At 39.7% G+C, this 19,694-nt stretch overlaps 2 protein-coding genes across 2 annotated transcripts in view; one reads left to right on the top strand and one right to left on the bottom strand.

The window, feature by feature from the left end:
- Positions 1-9,895: 9,895 nt before the first annotated feature.
- On the bottom strand, positions 9,896-13,027 carry FBXO48 (F-box protein 48). Its single transcript, XM_011984995.1, has 4 exons — positions 12,918-13,027; positions 11,844-12,179; positions 10,548-10,889; positions 9,896-10,057 (listed from the first exon to the last, which is right to left on the bottom strand). The coding sequence occupies exons 3-4, from the start codon at positions 10,851-10,853 to the stop codon at positions 9,896-9,898; spliced, it is 468 nt and encodes a 155-aa protein (XP_011840385.1). The 5' UTR covers positions 10,854-10,889; positions 11,844-12,179; positions 12,918-13,027.
- Positions 13,028-13,271: 244 nt separating this feature from the next.
- APLF (aprataxin and PNKP like factor) overlaps positions 13,272-19,694 on the top strand; it is a 96,695-nt gene continuing 90,272 nt past the window's right edge. The window contains exon 1 of the mRNA XM_011984996.1: positions 13,272-13,520. Within this exon, the coding sequence (XP_011840386.1) occupies positions 13,425-13,520 (96 nt within the window). The 5' untranslated portion in view covers positions 13,272-13,424. The remainder of the gene's footprint in view (positions 13,521-19,694) is intronic.

Here is a 19,694-nt window from a genome sequence, read left to right on the forward strand (position 1 = left end):
TCCATCCCCAGTAATTCTTATTTCTCTGCAGCTCTCTATCTGGAAAGACAGGCATCCAGGGCTTCGTGGGTCTGCTAGGTACAGCTGAGAATAAAGAAGTCAGAGCTCAGCTTTGAATTTCAAGACTGTTTTCAAGCATAGAAGACTCAGAATCTTCACAGCTAGGCTTTCAACTGAGAAATGAAAATAAAATCCAAAGGTCCCCCCTGAAACTGACTAAAAGGACCCCCCTCTTGGCTAAGGAGACCCCAGAGAAACCTTAAAAACTGAGTTCCTGGCCATGACAGACTAGGAGGTCAGACATAACCTGTTACACTCCCTCCCTTGCTACTTGCCATTAGATTTCCATTCCTAAGCGTTAAACAGAAACAGGCCCATTCTGAAGATTTGCTGGACTCCTCTTCCTTTTTGCAGTTTGACACAACAACTGACCATCATTCCTTCCTGATAAGAGGCCACTAACCACGGACTGGTTCTGGCTGGTTTACAGAGGCTGCACACAGAATGCTTCTGTGTCCTCTGTTTCACCTTTTGACATATAGAGCCTAATTTTAATACATTTAAATGTTAAGATTGCACCCTAAAGTGAACATGGGACATAGGTAACATACATGTTAGCTTACTATGCGTGAGTGCACCCCCCTTTTGTGAATATTCATAGCTCCTCCTATAGCCTGTTAAATGTATATACTTAGTTGACCCCTTCAGCCTAAATTCCTGTCTTACCCTTCCCTCCCTAGAAGTACCTGCTTCTGGTTTCTGCCAGAAGCTACCCTTCCCAGGCTGTGGGATGGCCAGCCTGCAGGCTGCAACCATTTATAAGAAATAAAGCTCTCCTTTCCACATTTATGAACCTGGTGATTCTTCAGTTGGCACAAGGCAATGATAGAGGTACTTGAGGAAGAAAAAGGTTTTTTTAATTCCAAATTATTCCCTTTAGAGAATCTAGAACGGTGTTTATTAAATGAACTACCAGACACAGGAAGGAAGAAAAAGATAAGATATGAATGAAGTGCAGTACAGCATTCCCACCCCAAAAGGGATTGAGAAGTTTGCCGGTTGGCAGGAAGAAGACAATCCAAGAAGAGTAAAGGAGGGTTACATGAGGCATCTCCAAGAGGTCTTACCTCCACCTTCCTCCAGTGTTGAAAGCCACAAATATGTTTGATGATTTCATGACAGAATGTACTTCTGCTGTATGTTCCACCTGGAAACAGTGGGACAAATAGCACATGCTACTTGTTTTAGGTATGTGTCAATCGCAGTAGAGTGGAAATGGGGTGTGCTGTAGGGTGTTTAGGCAGAGTGGGCCTGAGAGGAGATTGAGTTACCCTACAATATCACCATTTGGTCAACTCCTATTTTCTGTTCCATGAGCAGTGTGGGGTTGGGAGGGGAATGAGACATCCTGTAAAATTTAATCTTGCCCGTTAAAAGTACAGTCATCCCTTGGTATCTGCCGAAATTTGCAGATGCTCAAGTCCCTTATATAAAATTGTGCAATATTTGCACACAACATGTGCACATCTTTCCATATACTTTAAACCATTTCTAAATTACTTATAATACTAATGCAATGTAAATGCTATGAAAATAGTTATTATACTATATTACTTTTTATATTATTTTTTATTGGTGTATTTCCATTTGTTTTTATTTTTCCTAATACTTTTGACTGTGGTTGCATCTGTGGATGCAGAACACATGGGTTCAGAGGGGTAACGGTACTCCAGTCATTTCCACATTAACTCAGGCTCAGCACATTACTCAGTCTTTCAGGGTTAGAGCTGCCAGAGAAAATACAAGATGCTCAGTTAAATTTAAATTCCAGATAAAAATGAATATTGTTTTAGTATAAATGTGTTCTTTGCAACATTGGGGACATATACCAAAAAATGATTTGCTATTTATCTGAAACTCATGTATTTTATTTGCTAAATCTGGCACCTCTACTTGGAGTTCCTCCCTCTTTTTTCCCTTCTTCCTTTTTCCTGACATCCATGCAGAGAGGCGGCTGAAGTAACAGCAGGGCATCAGGGCAAGGCCCCAGGCCTGCATGCTTCCTTCCATTCCTAACAACCTTCCACTTTCCACTAATCCTCTCCTCTCACTGCACTCTTCGTTACTGTAATTTGCAGTCAGTTTTCTTAGTACAATCAGGGATTGAGGTATAGGAGTCTTCCTTCAACTGCCTCTGGCCCACCTCAATTTCCACTGTGACTACTGTTACTCTAAAGACTCTGCAGCAAATGTCTATTTGGCTCCTCATTTAGGTTGTCAATCCCATGGCTTCTGCTTTGTGGCTCCTTTGCTGTGTTCTCAGCTACTTCTACAGTTATCTCATGGGGTGGGGGGAACTCACTCCGATATCCCTAAGCTGAGGGAAATTTGAGAGCTACCTTTCTCTCTCCATCCCTTTTGGACATCCAATATGAACATGTTGAACCTTTGTATTCTGTTTCAATCTCTAAATCCTTTTTTGTTTTTTTCTTTATGTGCTTCAACGTTGGCATTGTTCTATTGTCATATTTCCCAGTACATACTCTTTTTCCATGTTATAATCTGCTATTAAGCCTATGCATAAATTTCTGTTATTGTATTTTTCAGTTCTAGAATTTCCATTTAGTTCTCTACTTTTCTGGTAAACGTCTTCATATTAATCTATTTTCTTCATCTTTTCATCCATCTGCCTGGATTTTGAAACCATAGCTATTTAAAAATTCTTGCCTGCAAACTCCAGTAACTAAATCCCTGTGACTTTGCTTCTATGTTCTTCCACCCCACCCAACCCGTGACTTCCAATCATTTAGTTCTGTCTTTTAGGATGCTTGATAATGTTTTGAGTGCAGACACTGTATATGCAAAACTGTAGAGGCTCCAGATGATGTCATCTTCCTCTAGAGTGAATTCACCTTATCCTCTGTTAGGCAGTGGGGTTTGCTCACCTTAATCAAATTGGAGATTTATCTGAATTGAGGCTGGAGTCCTTTGTACAGAGCCCACCGAAGATTTCAACTGAGAACCTGAGTTGTTTACCTTCCCTCTACTGGGTCCTCAACTGTAATCATTGTGTCCTCAGTAGTGTGAGACTGGGCAAAAACTCCTTTGCTTCTAAGAGGCTTTCTGCTTAGCTTCATAGCCTTCAATCCCTCAGAGCTTCAGAATTTGGTAAATGTCTTGATGAGAAAACTAGCCATATGTCAGATATCCATACAACACTTAGCATAGAGTTGGCCTTAAAGGAGTACTCTAGAAACGGGTTGTTGAAGAAAACAAACATTGGCTATATGGAAAAATGTGTTTTTCAGTGAAGAGACTTCGTGATTACCACTTCAACCAAATGATTAGACTTAACCATCTTGTACAGTAGAACAATCAGACATTACGTGCTTCTTATGTGATGCAATGAGAAGTATATTTCATCACTTACAGTATAATTGCTATGTAGTATAATTGCTAAATATGCTTTACTGAATCTTTTTTTTTTTTTTTTTTGATAGGGCCTCACTCTGTCTTACAGGCTAGAGTGCAGCGTTGCAATCACAGCTCACTGCAGCCTTGGCCTCCTTGGCTCAAGCAATCCTCCCACCTCAGCCTCCCAGGTAGCTGGTACTACAGGCGCCCACCACCATGCCCAGTCAATTTATTTTTAAAATTTTTTGTAGAAATGGCATCTTACTACATTGCCTGGGCTGGTCTTAAACTCCTGGGCTCAAGTGATCCTCCCACCTTGGCCTCCCAAAGTATTGGGATTACAGGTGTGAGTCACCACTCCTGCCCTCTGAATCAAATTATGAAGAGAGAATCAGATAAATCAACTACAGAATATTCTATAAGATAACCAGTCTCAAGCCTGTAATCCCAGAACTTTGGGAGGCTGAAGTGGGTGGATCGCGAGGTCAGGAGTTTGAGACCAGACTGGCCAACATGGTGAAACCCCGTCTCTACCAAAAATACAAAAATTAGTCGGGCATGGTGGTACATGCCTGTAGTCCCAGCTACTCGGAAGGCTAAGACAGGAAAATTGCTTGAACCCAGGAGGCGGAGGTTGCAGTAAGTCGAGATTGTGCTACTGCACTTCAGCCTGGGTGACAGAATGAGACTCTGCCTCAAAAGAAAAAAAAAAAAGTCAATATCCTGCAAAATAAAACCAAAGCCACGGGACACTTCTGGTTAAAAGAGATTAGAGAGACAAAAAACTCAGATGCATGTATAAATATTTTTTTGCAGCCTGAACTGAAAAAAAGAATCTATAAAAGATATTTTGGGGGCCACTGGGGAATTTAAATATGGATTGTAAACTACATATTATTGAATTAATATAAGATTTTTTAGATGTGATAATGATATTGCATGTAGGAGTGTATTCTTAGGAGATACATGCTGAAGTATTTAGGGGTGAAGTATCATCATGTCTGCCACTTCTTTTCAATGTTTCAGCAAAGATGAATAATAAATAAATAAAACAAACATCGAAACATGTTAACAACTTGTATTTCTAGGTGGATGGTGTACAAAATAGTGGTTTGTCATATATTTTTACTTTACTGTTGGTTTGAAATTTTTCAAATGAAAAACTTGGAGGAACATTCTTGGCTCTTTCATCTAAGTTATTCATAAGTTTCTGAATTCATTTGACATTTATTGAGTACCTACTATGTATGACATATTCTTGTAAGTGCTGGGAAGTGGTGATGAAATAGATGGAAAAGATCATTCTCTTTTGGTTTCCTCATCCATAAAATGGATATAGAGTAAGCATACACCGTATAAGCACAATGCTTGGTACAAGAATGCATTTAATGACTGTCGGCTGTTATAATTAATCAGCTTCATCCATTGTTGATTTGATTTCATCAATTTGATGTTTTTGGTCTTAAACTACAAATAAAAAATGTGTGATCTTCCATCTTATGTATTCTTCCCAATCCATTTCCTGAAGTTACTACTCATCTTACTTTTTGTTAATATTATTAGGGCATTTGAAGTCTTGGAGAGAAGACATGATATTAAGTCAAAGCAAAGATGAAGTTAAAGTGGTCAGGGGTATGTTACATTTTTCTTTTCTTTTGACATAGGGTCTCACTCTGTCACCCAGGCTGGAGTGCAGTGGTGCGATCATGACTCACTGCAGTCTCAGTCTCCCGAGTTCAAGCAATCCTCACACCTTAGCCTCCCGAGTAGCTTGGATTACAGGCATGCGCCACCACACCTGGCTGATTTTTAAAATTTTTAGTACAGACAAGTTCTCACTATGTTGCCCAGGCTGGTCTTGAACTCCTGAGCTAAAGCAATCCATCTGCCTCAGCCTCCCAAAGTGTTAAGATTACAGGTGTGAGCCATTGCACCCAGCCATAGTTTTAAAGTTAGGTTTGTACATATGCAAGTGTCCTCAGGTTGAAAGTTTATATTCATAGAGATTTTAATGATGATTATGTTCTGGTCTAAGATTGGGTTATAAACCAGAAGAAACTAAAAAAAGGTTTCTAAATTTATTTTTCTAAATACTAGATCTTAAAATGATTAAAAACACTCAAAGTTCCTTAATACTCTTCCCCAAGAATCTTGCTTCTTGTACACAGGGTGCACACTTAACATGTTATTTTATCTATGAGTGAGAACATTCCTTCCTTCCATGCTGCTCCACCTACTCATGTTTTCAGATGCCAATGGCTTGGCCTGATAAATGCATGGTTTATTCTAAGCCCATACCATAAATTTATCACTAAGTTCCAAAGGTTTCCTTTCAGTGTAGACTGTGATCATAGCACATAATTTGTTAGAGTTATTTTAGTGCAGTAGTACTAAAAAAATAGAAGCTAATGTTCATTCACATAATTTGCAAAGCTAATACTTAAAACTGATGGGAGTGATTCAATAATTCAAAATAATAAGTGATATTTCTGAGGTTAAGTTTATTTTCAAGAGTTCAAAAAAATAAAACAAAACATTTTTATTTTCCTATTTCCCTCTTACAGGTTTCGAGAAGACTGGAACAATTATTCATATATTTGTATTACTATCAAGCATCCCACATACCTTAAGGATTGTACACTGCATTTCGATACAATCTTCTTCACTAACAATATAGTAAATTATTTTTATACATTCTGGGTGGGATTAAAATAAATAACCATAGAAATAATTTAACAAATCTTTATAGAGCACCTAGTGTGTGCCAGGTTTTGAAGACACAAAAATAAATAAAAAATGGTCCCTGCCATTAAGAAGCTCACAGTGTAAAGGGGCAAACACACAAATAAAATAGACAACTTAATGTTATATGACAGCTTTGAGAGAGGTCTATACAAAGAACTACAGGAACATTTAAAAAGTCACTTAATCCAGAACAGTAGTAGTCATGGATTGTTTCCAGGCCAAGATGATAAGTTTTACAATAGATATTGCCAAGAAAAGAATCAATGGTGGGGGTTAGTCCAGGCATATCAAACAGCCTGCGCAAAGGCAGAGAAGCGAGAAAATTTTTATGAAATAGTTTTGTAAGACTGAAGTAGAAGATACAGGGTGGAACAGTGGTGAGAGAAGAGGCTGGAGAGGTAGGCCAGACCACATCATTAAAGGCCCTATGGGCTCTAGTGGGGAATTTTGATTTCTACCTGAATGCAGTCAGGAATTTAAGTTGGGGTGATGTGCTAAATTTGGGGTTTAAAAAAGATTATACTGCTAACAGTAAAAGGAAGGAACTGGAGGCAGGAACATCAGTAAGAGGATATTTTAGAAAGCCTACCTTCAAATAAGGACAAGAATTAAGCAATGAGGCAGAGATAAAGATGGAGAAGAGGTGAATTACTTAGATATTTGGACGATAAAATCAGTAAGAATTGACTCGACTGGACATGGAGAATGATGGAGACAAGTAAAATATGGTGATTTTCTAACAGGACATGTCATTCACTGAGATAGGAACTGGAAGAAGAAATTTCATGAGATGGTAAGTTTTGATTCAGGTGTTTATATATAAACTATCTTTGGATACATTATATAAAATCCAAGAAAATTATATATATATATAAAAATCCAAAAGATAGTAGCATATGTATTTCTGGAGCATCTCAGGGAGATCTGGTGTTGGGACACAGACATGGATGCCATCAGCACCAAACATGGTAGCGAACACAGGAGTAGTAGATGGGATCACCAAGGATGTTAGAGTATAAAGATGACAGGACAACAGGCGGAACCTTGGGGAACACTAACATGTAATGAGTAGATGAAGGAAAGTGAGTCTTTGGAGGAAACTGAGAAGACGGGTTAGAGTAGGGAAAGAAAAGTCCAAGAGGCTATAGTTCCAACCCATGGAGGAGAGAGTTTTAAGAAGTATTTATGTGTGTCAGTGTGAGTGTTTATGTGTGTCAAATATATTAACAAGTAGAATGCATCCAGTGGATTTAGACATTAAGTCACTTGTAATTTGGATACCAACAGTTTCAACCATACAGAGTGATGGCCATATTATAGCAGATTAAGACCGACTGGTGAGGAAGTCAGAGTGAAATCTAAGATGCTAATGTAAGCCACAAATAATACATATTTGAAAAATGGGCAAAGAAACCACATCAGGTGGGGGTCCCAGTATGATGGTGAAACTGAATTTGAATTAACTTAGGGAAGCAGATGAGGAATGGCTGGGACCAGAGTCTGGAATATAATCAGGCCTTATAGCTTTCCCGTACTTTGAAAATTTCCAAGTGCTTTCTTATCTTTTATGAAATAAAATTAATAGTATACCTTTCTTTCTTTCTTTTTTTTTTTTTGAGACGAAGTTTCACTCTTGTTGCTCAGGCTGGAGCGCAATGGCGTGATCTTGGCTCACTGCAACCTCTGCCTCCCAGGTTCAAGAGATTCTCCTGCCTCAGTCTCCCAAGTAGCTGGGATTACAGGTGCCCACCACCACGCGGGGCTAATTTTTTTTTTTTTTTTTTTTTGAGACGGAGTCTCGCGCTGTGTCACCCAGGCTGGAGTGCAGTGGCGCGATCTCGGCTCACTGCAAGCTCCGCCTCCCAGGTTCACGCCATTCTCCTGCCTCAGCCTCCGAGTAGCTGGGACTACAGGCGCCCGCCACCTCGCCCGGCTAGTTTTTTGTATTTTTAGTAGAGACGGGGTTTCACCATGTTAGCCAGGAGTCTCGATCTCCTGACCTCGTGATCCACCCGCCTCGGCCTCCCAAAGTGCTGGGATTACAGGCTTGAGCCACCGCGCCCGGCCAATTTTGTATATTTAGTAGAGACGGGTTTCACCGTGTTGACCAGGCTGGTCTTGAACTTCTGACCTCGGGTGATCCACCCACCTTGGCCTCCCAAAGTGATTGGATATCAGGCGTGAGCCATGGCGCACAGCCCCTTTCTTTTGTTAAGAGTAAATGGGCAGAACAGAATGTTGTTGGGTCTAGAAATTATACTCTATAATCATCAGTGGAATTGGAGAGAAGACCTAGGAAGAGACAGGCTAGCAGTCTTCAAATATCAGGCAATCATAGAGAGGAAGGACTGAATCAGCCCGGTTCTAGAGGGTGGAAGTGGGACTAGAAGGCAAACATTACAGAGAGGTGGTCTTCAGTTCAAGGCTAGACTACAACTGGACTGTTCTGTGACATAACATATACGCTTTTAGTAGAAGTACAGGATTTGAGCTTGGGCTGGCTGACTGACAGTGTTCCTATTAAGAAAATTACTGAATAGTCCTGGAGACTTGACTGCCTGATTTTCAAGGAATCTTCCAACTCTAAGAAGATAGTAGGAGACAATTAATTATCTACTGCTCTATTCAACATAGGGAATTTGCATATAATGGGGCATCTTTCTAATATTTGCCTATTTGTTAAATATTGGTTTCCTGGATTCTTATATTTAATGCTATAGAGAACAGTTTTTAAGAAGAAAACCCCACACTAACTAAAGCATTTTGTAGACACTTTTTACTATGGTGGTAACCACAGATTCAGAATAAACAATTTGTTATAGTGAGTAGTATATCATCTGTTTTATGAAAAAACAGAAACAAAAGTTTTAAAAAATTAAAATAAAGGTTCCTAAAAAGTTATAAACTTTAACAAAGACAAGTGTTAAGGATTCTTTAGAATAATAGTTTTTAATATGGAGAAAACTTTGTCTTGGTATCTAAGAATAGCACACTAGATGGTGCTATAAGGCTGTCAGAAAGAGAGTTTTACCAGGCTAGTGTGGCATTCTGATGGTAGTTAAGTGTTCTGGAAACTTTCCACATACTTTCAGCTCCTGAGAGCCATTCCAGGTTTATATAAAAGTAATGGGAATCACAATTGGACAAGCTTTATCCCAAAGATGACATTAACTTAAAACTAAACCACAGGCTTAACACATTTAACATAGTTTCACTATTTGATATTTCAATCTGATTCCACTGAAATAGAAATGTTAAAGTCATTAAAATGCCAATGTATTAATTTAAATGTATTGCTATTAGTTTCACTTAGCTAGTCTTCCCATGAGCCTAGTTATATCCACCACTTAATGAATCTTTAAGTCAGTTTCAAGTGGCTTCCTGAAATTTTGAATTATCATTAAGCTGAACATACAAATCACTCTTTCATTTAGTATTGTGAATATATTAACACAAATACATGAAACATTATATTTGGAAATCACTATATCAGTATATTATTTCTTATAAAAATAACATTTCATGATTTTTCCACATTACAATAAAAGCAGAAAAATTTTACTAAAGTGCAAAACAAAAATAAAGCTTTACTTTTATAATATTTCCATTTCACTTTCTTTTAAAAAGGTCAACAACAACAAAATGAATGGATAAAGATATAGCTTTTGCAACCTAAGACTCATTTGAGTTTTAAATTTTCAAAGACCTGAGATTTATTTGTGATTTTTTTTCCTCCTTATCTTTCCAGTTCTGCTTCTAGAATTTCCCCCCATGTATCTGCATCCATTGGGTACATGGTTTTTTCTGGTAGGCTAATGGGAGAACAAATGTTGCTGTATCTGCCACTTAGCCATTCGTGTTTCACTTTACTCTTCTGGTAATTCCTCAGCAGTATTACCTGAAAGAGGTAAATCACCATTAAAAAAGACTGTAGCAGGTGGTTGGTTAGTGAATGTGTTTAAAGCAAGAGAAACAGATTGACAGGGCTGAAAAAAAGAGTAAGTATTTACATTGATATACACATATTTTAATAAATTTATGTGTCTGTGTACGTGTGTGTATGTATATGTGTATTTATACAGAGTGCGCCATACAGTTTACTGGGGGTTTGGGATAAGGTGAAGTGAAAAGAAGGAGCTAATTCCCTTCTGGTTAATAGGGGAAAATTCCCTAATTTAGAATTTAAAAAATGCAAAAGGATAAATGAAAGATAGTGTAGAAAGAGTGTGGTTAGCAGGAAAAGGCTCAATTCATTTCCAAAAGTCAACACACTGTCTATGTTATTCTGCATATGCAATTCTGTCTCCTCCAAGCATAAGTTAGAACTGACTCAAATCTGCTATCATAACACTGTCAACAACACTGCAGATCGCAAAGATTAAACTTACCCTCCAGGAATAACCACTTTCTAGATCATCATCTATTTCTCTTCGGCACACAGCTCTTACAGTCATGCAGTGAGGTTTCCATAAAGAGTCACTGTTTCTTATGGTGTAATTCCAGCTCCTGCATGTCAATGAAGCCCTGCATAAACTCCGAATGTCCAGCTGACTGAAAATTTTAAAAGTGAGTTCTTGAGGCAGCAGTTCAACAAAGTTGTTTTCACTCTCATTTTTTTCCTTCTCAGCATCCACAGAGTTCACTTCTGTGTGAGAAACTCTTGAACTACTGTTTCTCTTGGAGTTTTTATGCATAGCTTAATGTTTTAGTAAATTATCCTCATATGTAACCTAAAAGGCAAGATTTAAACATGCTCAGTCTCCAAATAGGAGTAGAAATCCTACTTTGAGTCAGATGCTTTTTGGGTATAATTTAAGAACTCTTTCTTGACTTTTGCTTCTCAGTCTGTAAAATGGACCAATGCTGCCCCTTTCCTGAAAGTTCTTGCAAGGATTAACAGTGATAGTGTGTAAAACACCTAGTCTTCCTACATCTGAAATGCACCTGGGAGGCACCTCAACATATTAGCCTCACTCTTACCCAGGTTGGAGTGCAGCTGTGTCATCATAGCTCACTACAGCCTCAACCTCCAGCCTCAAGCGATTCTCTTGACTCAGCATCCCCTCATTTTTTTTTAAACAAACAAACACACACAAAACCAAAAACTGTTTTTTGGAGAAATGGTTTTTGCTATGTTGCCCAGGCTGGTCTCGAACTCTTGTCCTCAACCAATCCTTCTGCCTCAGCCTCCCAGAGTGCTAGGATGACAGGTAGGAGCCACCACACCCAGTACTTTCGTACCTTTGAAAATATGTATGAGTCAATCCTATTAAACTCCTGAATACTTGTTGTATATAGGAACTGATGCCTCATCATTAATTTGCAATTTGTGACTTAATCACAAACTAGATGGACTTCTAGTTGTATAAGAATTTTATTACTTGTATCTAATGGGTAGGTAGGTGCTTACATTTGACACAAATACTATCTGAAATGGACAAGAAGATGAGATCTGGATTATGAAACAAAGTCTTAAATATTCAACTCAGTCATAAGAGTGGTGTTTTAAGAAATGGCCCCTTGAAGCTATCCTATATGCATAGTTAATTACGAGCTAAGGGTAACAGTCACTGAAGACATCAAGCAACAGTGAGTGACAACTATAAACAATGTTGAGAACTCAGCTAGGTATAGTATGTGACTATTTGAAGCCCAGATATAAAGCTCAGTTTCAGCTAATTTACCTAAGGTGAATGGTGTAGGCTTCCCAAATCAGTTGAAAGCATGACTGGGTACATCACCACCCTTGAGTTACTTTTGTATATAAAGACAGCTGGTATTCACTTAAAATCAGTTTATTCCATTTTGCACTTCCTTTTATAATGGGGGTTGGATGTGCAAGAGGAGGGGTTTGAGATACAGCTAAATACTTCTTTTAACTCAGCTGAACACAAATCTCTTTTCTAGACGAGCTACTCAGCTATGTTTCTGGACTTCACAAGACCACGGTGGTTCCCATTCATGATCCAGATTAGCTGTGGTGGCTGGAACTGTAGTCTGTGTTCAACAGAGGTCTTCCTCTTGAGGGTTTGGGGAAGTAAGAAAGCAAACTGGTAAAAACGAGTGAGTCAAGAGCAAGTTTTTGCCATGCACCTTGGCCCCTCCCACCACCAATACAAACCAAAGCCAAACCACAAGGTTCTTAAAAAGAATCTCACATTAGGAAAACGTTACAGTGTATTTAAACGTTACGGTGTGTTTATCCACTTCTCCCAGGATCTTACTGGGAGAATAAAATGCCTCCCCTTGTGGAATTCCTGCAACGGGAATGAAGGTTTTTGAATTTCACAGCAGGGGATGCCTTGGCGAGGTTCTAAAATCCCACTAGGAATCTTTCTTCTACGTCCAGGTTCGCCTGGATGCCTGGAAACGACCCCTCTTCTGCCCTTTCTCCTTTATGAATCGAGCTTTGCTGAATTCTCTCTCAAGTGAGGTAAAAGCTCGTCTCCCTTTCAACTATCACTCGGAGGGATAGATTGGCGGCAGCGCAGAAGGAGGGGCGGGGAGCCCCACTCTGCCCACATCCCGCGGGTCAGGGCTAATCACCCCACGTCCCATCTGAGCCACCCTCCTTGTGTCCTGCGCGGGTTGCAGCTGCTGGAAGCCAAGAACACGGAGCACTGACAAGTGACAACAACAACCGTCAGCGCTGTCACTGCGGCTCCAGGCCGCGGAGGGAAGGCTGAGCTTGCGTCAGGGCCGCGTCCCCGGGAGCGTAGACATCTAAGCCAACGGGAATGGAAGATCCTCCTACCTACTGGGCTGCGATGGCGTCTCCTCCCGCGATTTAAATCCTCCGGAATTCGAATCTTTCCCCATAGCTCTTCTCTTCCCGCCCACCTAAGCCCCACCCTGCTGACTCGGAACTCGCGCAGGCGCCGAGAGGGGCGCGCAGTGCCTTTGGGGATTGGTAGTTTTTTCCAGGGCGTCTTAGCTCGGGAAAGGAAGTGAAGAAAGGCGCCAGGACTACAAGGCCCGGCGTCCTCCAAGAAGGGAGGGAGGTGAAAAGTGTGGTGGGGAATAAGCCGGGGTTTTTAAACAATAATTTTGAGGCGGCGTGACTGGGGAATCCCCGATTGCGTCATCAGTAGGCGTGGAGGGACGGGACTCGGGAAACTGCGCTGGGGCTGGGCTCTGACAGGACCGGCGCAGGCGCGGGGAGCCTTTGCGGCCCTCCCCCGCTGTTTTTCCCAAGTCCTGAGCTTTCCCCGCGGAAACAGCGGAGGGGCCAGTTTCCTGGCGAAGGGGCCTAATCCTTGCCCGCCATGCCCGGGGGCTTCGAGCTGCAGCCGCGGGACGGCGGTCCACGGGTGGCCCTGGCGCCCGGGGAGACTGTGATCGGCCGCGGACCGCTGCTGGGAGTAAGTGTGGACGGGGGCTCGGCGGACCCCGAGAGCCGTGGAGGTCCGCTCCGGCTCCTGAAGACCGGCCCTAGTCCTAGCCCTATTCCCCACCGCGCTGGTCCGCCGGTCTGGATTTTATAAGTTTGGGGCCGCAAGTTTTTCAGTTACCTTTAAGCAATTCACAAACATTTCTTTATGTTGCTTTAAAAACACTGACTGTATTACCATTATTATCTTTTCCGGGGGTTGGCAAACTAGAGTCTGGGGGCCAAATCCAGCCTATGTTTGTATGGCCCCGTGAACTAAGAATGATTCTTAAATTCTAAAATGTAAAATGTAAACAAAAAACCTGCCAATTTTTTCCGGGAGAATATTGCTGCAAGGGTTCAGGGTATTGTGGCTTGTCCTGTAAAGCCTAAAATATTTACGGTAGTCTCTGGCCCTTTACAGAAAAGTTTGCCAAACCGTGATATTATGTCTTCTAGGCTAATTTAAGCTTTGGTCTCCTTTGCAGAGCTGTGTGGACCTTATTTATTTATTTGTATTATTTATTATTTCCAGTAAAATGAGTAGCTAATCCTTAATAAGGAATGTGTATAGCGTTCGAGTCATTGGTCTAAGGAGACATTATCTATACCAACGTCTTTAACTGTCAGGTATTTTTATTATCCTCATTGTTCAGATGAGAAAATTGAGCCATACATACGTTATTTAAAGTCCATGCATAAGCTTTTGGACACAATGCCACAAAACTAAATATTCTCTACCTTCTTTGGGAGGTTTAGGAATGAGAACATTTGCATATTGCATTCCAGAATTCTATAGAGCTCTTCTTAAGTACATCTAGTTTTTAATTTTTTTCTTTAACATTCAACATTTCTTTTTAGTGCTCACTGTGTAGAACATTTTGCAGATTCTAGCACTGTGGGGCATACAAAGATCAATGGAACATGGGTCCCTGCCCTCTAGGAGTTTTCTCTTGGGACTGGGAGACACCTGTGTCAGTGAGCTAACACCAAAGAGTAAGGAGTGTTTACTGTTATCCTGGTTGACTTCCAGAGTCTAAATGGAACCATTGGTACTTGCCTTAGGTCCCTTCTGGGAGCAGGGAAAGGAGTGGTAGTTTAAGATTGTATTATGGAAATTGGTCCTAAAGGCGTGTGTGTGTGTGTTGTGTGTTGTGTACATACACATGTGCATGTAGTACGGTTATTGAGAAAGTAGATATTCAATTGCTGTTCTTTTTTTTTTAACTGGACAAGTGATTATTTAAATGTTTAACATCATTTCAATTTTTTTTCCGTCGTTTATTAGCCTTACAAACACTGGAAGGAACTGTCTGGAGGCTTTATTTTTCTGTTTTTCTTTTAAATTCGTAGGTTAGAAACTTAGAGTATGTGTTTCATCTAGTAATCATGTGTCTGGTGACTAATGAGTTTTGACTTGCTTAAGACGTTGTCACCAGTAGAGTACCTGGGTCTGGTTAAAAGATGGATGAATTTTAGGGCCGTGTTGTAGAAACTTGGCAACAGATTGCATATCCTTTCATTATTTGTAGCTTGTTCTTTGTGTTGTCGACTTGCTAATGTGAGATGAGCCTATTTGGTATCTGTTTTTTAAAATGATAGGGAGTGAAAGCTGGGCAATTATCTGGTCAAGATCTTGCTTTTCCTTTTAAAATAACATTCAGGGATGAGATTCTGTTGCCAAGGTTGGCAGGTATCAGAAGTGCTTATGAATGACATCCTAAGTGTGTTAAAGGAAAAATTTGGAGAACAAACAAATCACCTTGTAGTTTTTTCGATTTTGGAGCTGACAGATGCACTCGATTCTTCTCCGCAGTGGTTAAAACACAACATAAGGGCTCCTGTTTTCAACAACAGGAATTCCAGTGAGACTTATTTTTGTTTTGTGAGAGAGCGAAGACTGAGTTCTAAGTGGAAAACTCAGTAAGTTCATTGTAAATTGGTATACGTCGGAAATGATTAATATAAATAAGGATGATTTTGAACTTTCTTAATTGGGCATGTTTTTCTGAGACAAGCTTCACAAACCTTGATGGCCACACAAACATAAAAGTTTATAATCCCACTGTGTAAAATAGTCTTGGTAGTAAAACAGTTTGACAATGAGAATATTTTTATATTTTTACGGTGGTAGGAAAACACAGAGAAACCTGTCACAAACAAAGGACAATGAAATTTAATCTTTCTTGTGCCCTTTGCTTTCACGTGAGTCATCAGAGAACCCCAGCTCTTTGTTTACTAGATTTTGATTCTGCTCCATGATTGGCATCAGTTAGATGGTTTTACAGCAGGATTTATCTTCAGAGAACTTAAGTTAAAACAGCCAATCCAAAAGATTACATATTGTGTGATTCTATTTATATAACATTATTGAAATTGCAGATTGCAAAATTTCAAAAATGGAGAACAGATTAGTGGTTGCCAAAGGTTAAAAAATTAGGCAGGAGGGCAGATGGGAATGGATATGGCTATAAAATAGCAACATGAGGGATATTTGTGATGACAGAAATGTGCTTTGTCTGGACTCTGTCAGTATCAATATCTTAGGTTGATATATTGTACTGTAGTTTTGTAAGATGTTACCATTGGGGGAAACTGGATAAATGGTACAAGAGATATTTCTATATTATATCTTTCAACTACATGTGAATCTACCATTATCTTAAGAAAATTTTATTTTAAAGGGTTTTATAGAACAACATGTCAAGCACTGTTAGGCCAAAGTATTTGCTTTATGATTTTTAATTCAAGCTGTTACACTCTTAAATGAAATCTACTATTTTTGATTTCAGATTTTTCTTCTTTTGTTTTGACAGCAGGGATTATATGATACATTTCCTTATGATCGATTTCACTTCTAGGGATATCTAGTGAGACTTTCTCAATGTAGATGTAATTAAATTGGCTGCTTTGATTAAAAAGAGAAGAGTCCCCAGTTGGGGGAACAGGGAAGGTCATAGGCTTCAGTATAGACTCTTCAGGTGGCATCAGTTCACCACTTCTAAGAATGTTGTAAATGTTCTACAAAGTAACTATACAAAGTAACTATCCCCCGACCTGGCAGCTCTGTGCTTGAACTGCTTATTGCAGAATCCTCCTGGCTGTCTTGGAATGCTGTTCCTACCCGCTCCAACGTAGGTTTCTTCCCTAACACTTCCTTTATTTCTAGATTTGCCCTTCCCTCATTTTATTATTTAGCCTACAACCAGTACCTAGCACATAGTAGGCCTTCAAGACATGATTTCTTCTTCCTTCCATTTCTACATCTCAGCCTCTCATTCACTCTACCCTCAAAAAGAGCCTATTTGTGACTTAGATATGAAAAAGGGTTATCATTGAGTTTTGAAGTGAATTTAAATATAGTAAAGATGCAGTCCTACCAACTGCTAGATCTTAAGGAGTAACATTCACAATGAATTAAGTTTTAACATTTTTCCTATTTTGTTGATGGATAATTGGCTAAATTCAGGAAATAGTTGATAAATAAGTACTATGGTTGGATGGGAGGGAGTATAGGAGAAATAAAGATGAATGAAAAACAAGTCCTTGCTCTCAAGAAACTTACAGTTTTGTAGGTTTGAGAGACAAATAAACAAGTATTAATAACTAAACAAGGTTACAGCCTCACACGGGGACTGGAGCCAGGCTGACACTTGGAGTGAGCGAAGTGGGAGGGAAGAAGAAACAACATAGGGACAGTGATAAATGACAACAGTTCTGCCTCAGTGTTGGGAAGGCCACAAGGAGAGGGTCTCTGTGCAATCCCTGCTACTTTCCCCTATTCCCACTTGATAACAGTGTCATACTGTTTTTTTAAGAATAGTAAGAGATTTGAATTTTTAGATAGTATCCTTGATTTTTAAAAGGTCACATTTTATTAAAAGTTTTGTTTAAATACTATGAGTCTGTTGATGAAGAGTTAAATTCTATAAAATATTTCCAGAGATTTATTCTGAGCCAAATATGAGTGACCGTGGCCCATGACACAGCCCTCAGGAGGTCCTGAGAACATGTTCCCAAGGTGGTCAGGGTACAGCTTGGTTTTTATATATTTTAGGGAGGCATGAGAAATCAATCAAATACGTTTAAGAAATACATTGGTTTGGTTCAGAAAGGCGGGCCAACCCAAAGCAAGGGCTTCCAGGCTATAGGTAAATTTAAACATTTTCTGGTTGACAATTAGTTGAGTTTATCTGAAGACCTGAGATCAAAGGAAATGTGCAGGTTAAGATAAAGGCTTATGGAGACCAAGTTTTATTGTGCAGAGCTCTCAGATCGCAGACTTTAGAGATAGCAGGTTGCAAAATGTTTCTTATCAGACAGGAAAGGGTTCCTGGCTCTTAACTGATTATCTCCTGGATCTGGAAAGGAAGGAAGGGAAACAAGGGGGAAAAGGGATTCCCTGTAGAATGTGGATTTTTCCCACAAGAGACTTTGCAGGGCAATTCCGAGGTATGGCAAAGAAATATATTTTAGGGTAAAACATTTTGATTTTCTTCCTTGTTATGGCTGAGTCAGACTGGAAAGTAAGTCACGTTATACAGGGTTAAATAAAACTCATCTGATGATAATCTATAGTTTGTAGGGCATGACTTCCCAGACCCCTTAGAGAGGAATTTAGGCAAGATTAAAAAAAAAAAAAAAATCAGAGCTTAGTCCTCAAGCTAGACAGAATGATGTCACAGGGTACAGAGAAGTATAAGAAGGAACCTGAAGTTAAGAGGTGGGATCAGGGAAAGAAAGCTTCATGAACTTGGTTGCATGTTGAGTTTGACTGTGGTGTGTTGGGACAGTTAGAATTTTGGTAGGTGAAGAGTGGGTGGGGTAAGGAAGAGCTTATGTGGTTTAAGGCTCTAAGATGTGGCGTGTTGGATAATTGGGTAAGTGTTGACCAGGCTTGTGGGATGATCACATTACGTCAATGATCTCGTTTAACTTTTACAAACATTGTTTTTTAATATATTAGTTTTTAAAGTAGACTTTATTTTATGGAGCAGTTTTAGGTTCACAGCAAAACTGAGTGGAAAGTACAGAGAGTTCCCATATACTCTCTGTCCTCTTACATGTACAGCTTCCCCCACCATCAACATTCTGCATAGTGTGGTATGTTTGTTGCAATTGATGAATCCACATTGACATGTCATTATCACCCAAAGTTCATAGTTTACACTGGAGTTAACTCTTGGTATTGCACATCCTGTGGGTTTTGACAAATGTATAATGCCATGTATCTACCATTGCAGTGTAACACAGAATTGTTCCACTGCCCTAAAATTTTCTGTGCTCTGCCTATTCATCCCCCAGGGGCTCCCTGGGACTCCTGGCAACTACTGGACTCTTACTTTCTCCATAGTTTTGCCTTTTTCAGAATGTCATAGAGTTCTAGCCATATAGTACATAACCTTTTCAGATTTCACTTAGTAATATGTATTTAAGGTTCCTCCAAGTCTTTTCATGGCTTCATAGCTCTTTTCTTTTTAGTGATGAATAATATTCCATTTTCGGTTTATCCATTCACCTACTAAAGGTCATCTTGGTTGCTTTCAAGTTTTAGTGGTCATGGATAATACAATTACAAACGTTTGGGTGCAGATTTTTGTGTGGACATAGGTTTTCAGCTCATTTAGGTAAATACTAAGGAGCACAGTTGCTGGATTGGATAGTAAAGTTGTATAGTAATAGTATGTTTAGTGTTGTAAGAAACTGCCAAACTGTCTTCCAGAGCGGCTGTACTATTTGCATTCCCACTAGCAATGAATGACAGTTCTTGTCGCTGGACATCCTTATCAACATTTGGTGTTATCAGTGTTTTAAATTTTGATCATTCTAATAGATGTGAGATAAATAACTTTTCATATATATATTCTGAGTGGACAAAAATACAACAGTCAACACAGATGACTCCTGTGTCATTGAATATGTGGTGATTTCCCCCTACCAATGAGCAAGCAGTCACTTTTGCAGCAGACATCAACTGGGTGTCCTCTAATTCAATTTAATTCTGACACCATCTATCTGGAGATAGCATCAGCTGCTACAGGTTGAAGGCTCAGTTCCCAAGATTTCCCCCCACTTCTGATGCCAATTACAAGCCCCAAGTTGTTTTACCTGTGCTTCTGAACCACTGGCTGTAAACTGGGGATCCCATGGCCCTTTCCTTGGACTC

This window comes from Mandrillus leucophaeus, unplaced genomic scaffold (genome assembly GCF_000951045.1).
Source record: "Mandrillus leucophaeus isolate KB7577 unplaced genomic scaffold, Mleu.le_1.0 Scaffold279, whole genome shotgun sequence".
Lineage (NCBI taxonomy): Eukaryota > Metazoa > Chordata > Mammalia > Primates > Cercopithecidae > Mandrillus > Mandrillus leucophaeus.